General features: G+C 30.9%; 1 protein-coding gene across 1 annotated transcript; it reads right to left on the bottom strand.

Moving 5' to 3' along the window:
- Positions 1-26: 26 nt before the first annotated feature.
- AC631_06009 (uncharacterized protein) lies at positions 27-557 on the bottom strand (the record flags this gene model as incomplete). Its single annotated transcript, XM_015614838.1, has 1 exon — positions 27-557. A coding segment is annotated over one exon (531 nt), but the record flags the coding sequence as incomplete, so codon positions are not given.
- Between the last annotated feature and the right edge of the window lie 139 nt (positions 558-696).

Raw genomic sequence — 696 nt, 5'->3', positions numbered from 1 at the left:
AATATCTCATTATCATCTTCAAATACATCAGACCAAACTTTCAACACGTCAGATATATACGGGGAAACTTTTGGTTTATACTCATCTATATCCTCGTCGTTAATCTCAATTGTTTTGGAAACTGCCTCAACTTGTGAATAGATATTGATTATTTGATTTGCCGATGTATTAAAGGTTGATTTACACAGGGCAACTTTCTTTTGACAAAGTGTTACAATCCATAAAATAGCTGCCTCATTAACAATTTGCTTTTGTAGTATTTGTTCATAGGAAGACACTTTAAAGATCTTGAGCAAAAAAGACCTGAAAGGTGCATCATTTTTTAGTATAGTCTTCAATGAAAGCAATTTTGATTTGTTATCTGCTAATAGTTTCTTTTCGTACTTGAGAATTGATTCTAGTGCATTTTGATATATCTTTCTCTGCTCGTTCTTGAAAATTTTGACAACTTCATAGATATCACCTCTAATTTGACGTCCCAACGTAAATTTTTTTTTTAGAACTTGAATTTTTCCTTCAAAAATTTGCTTCAAATGAGTAATACCGTTAAGTTGCATTCTTAAAGTTATTCCAACATCTCTTTCAAATCCCATTTGCACCAAAATTGCAAAAAAATTGACTATATTAGTGGGTAATCCTTCATCAGTTTTAATTTTAAAGTTAATTCCCTCTTTCAATTCCCTAATACCCTCTTTC

This window comes from Debaryomyces fabryi, assembly GCF_001447935.2.
Source record: "Debaryomyces fabryi strain CBS 789 chromosome Unknown contig00463, whole genome shotgun sequence".
NCBI classification, from domain to species: domain Eukaryota; kingdom Fungi; phylum Ascomycota; class Pichiomycetes; order Serinales; family Debaryomycetaceae; genus Debaryomyces; species Debaryomyces fabryi.
The sequence above is the reverse complement of the archived record's forward strand: the minus strand, read 5'-3'. Positions and strand labels throughout refer to the sequence as shown.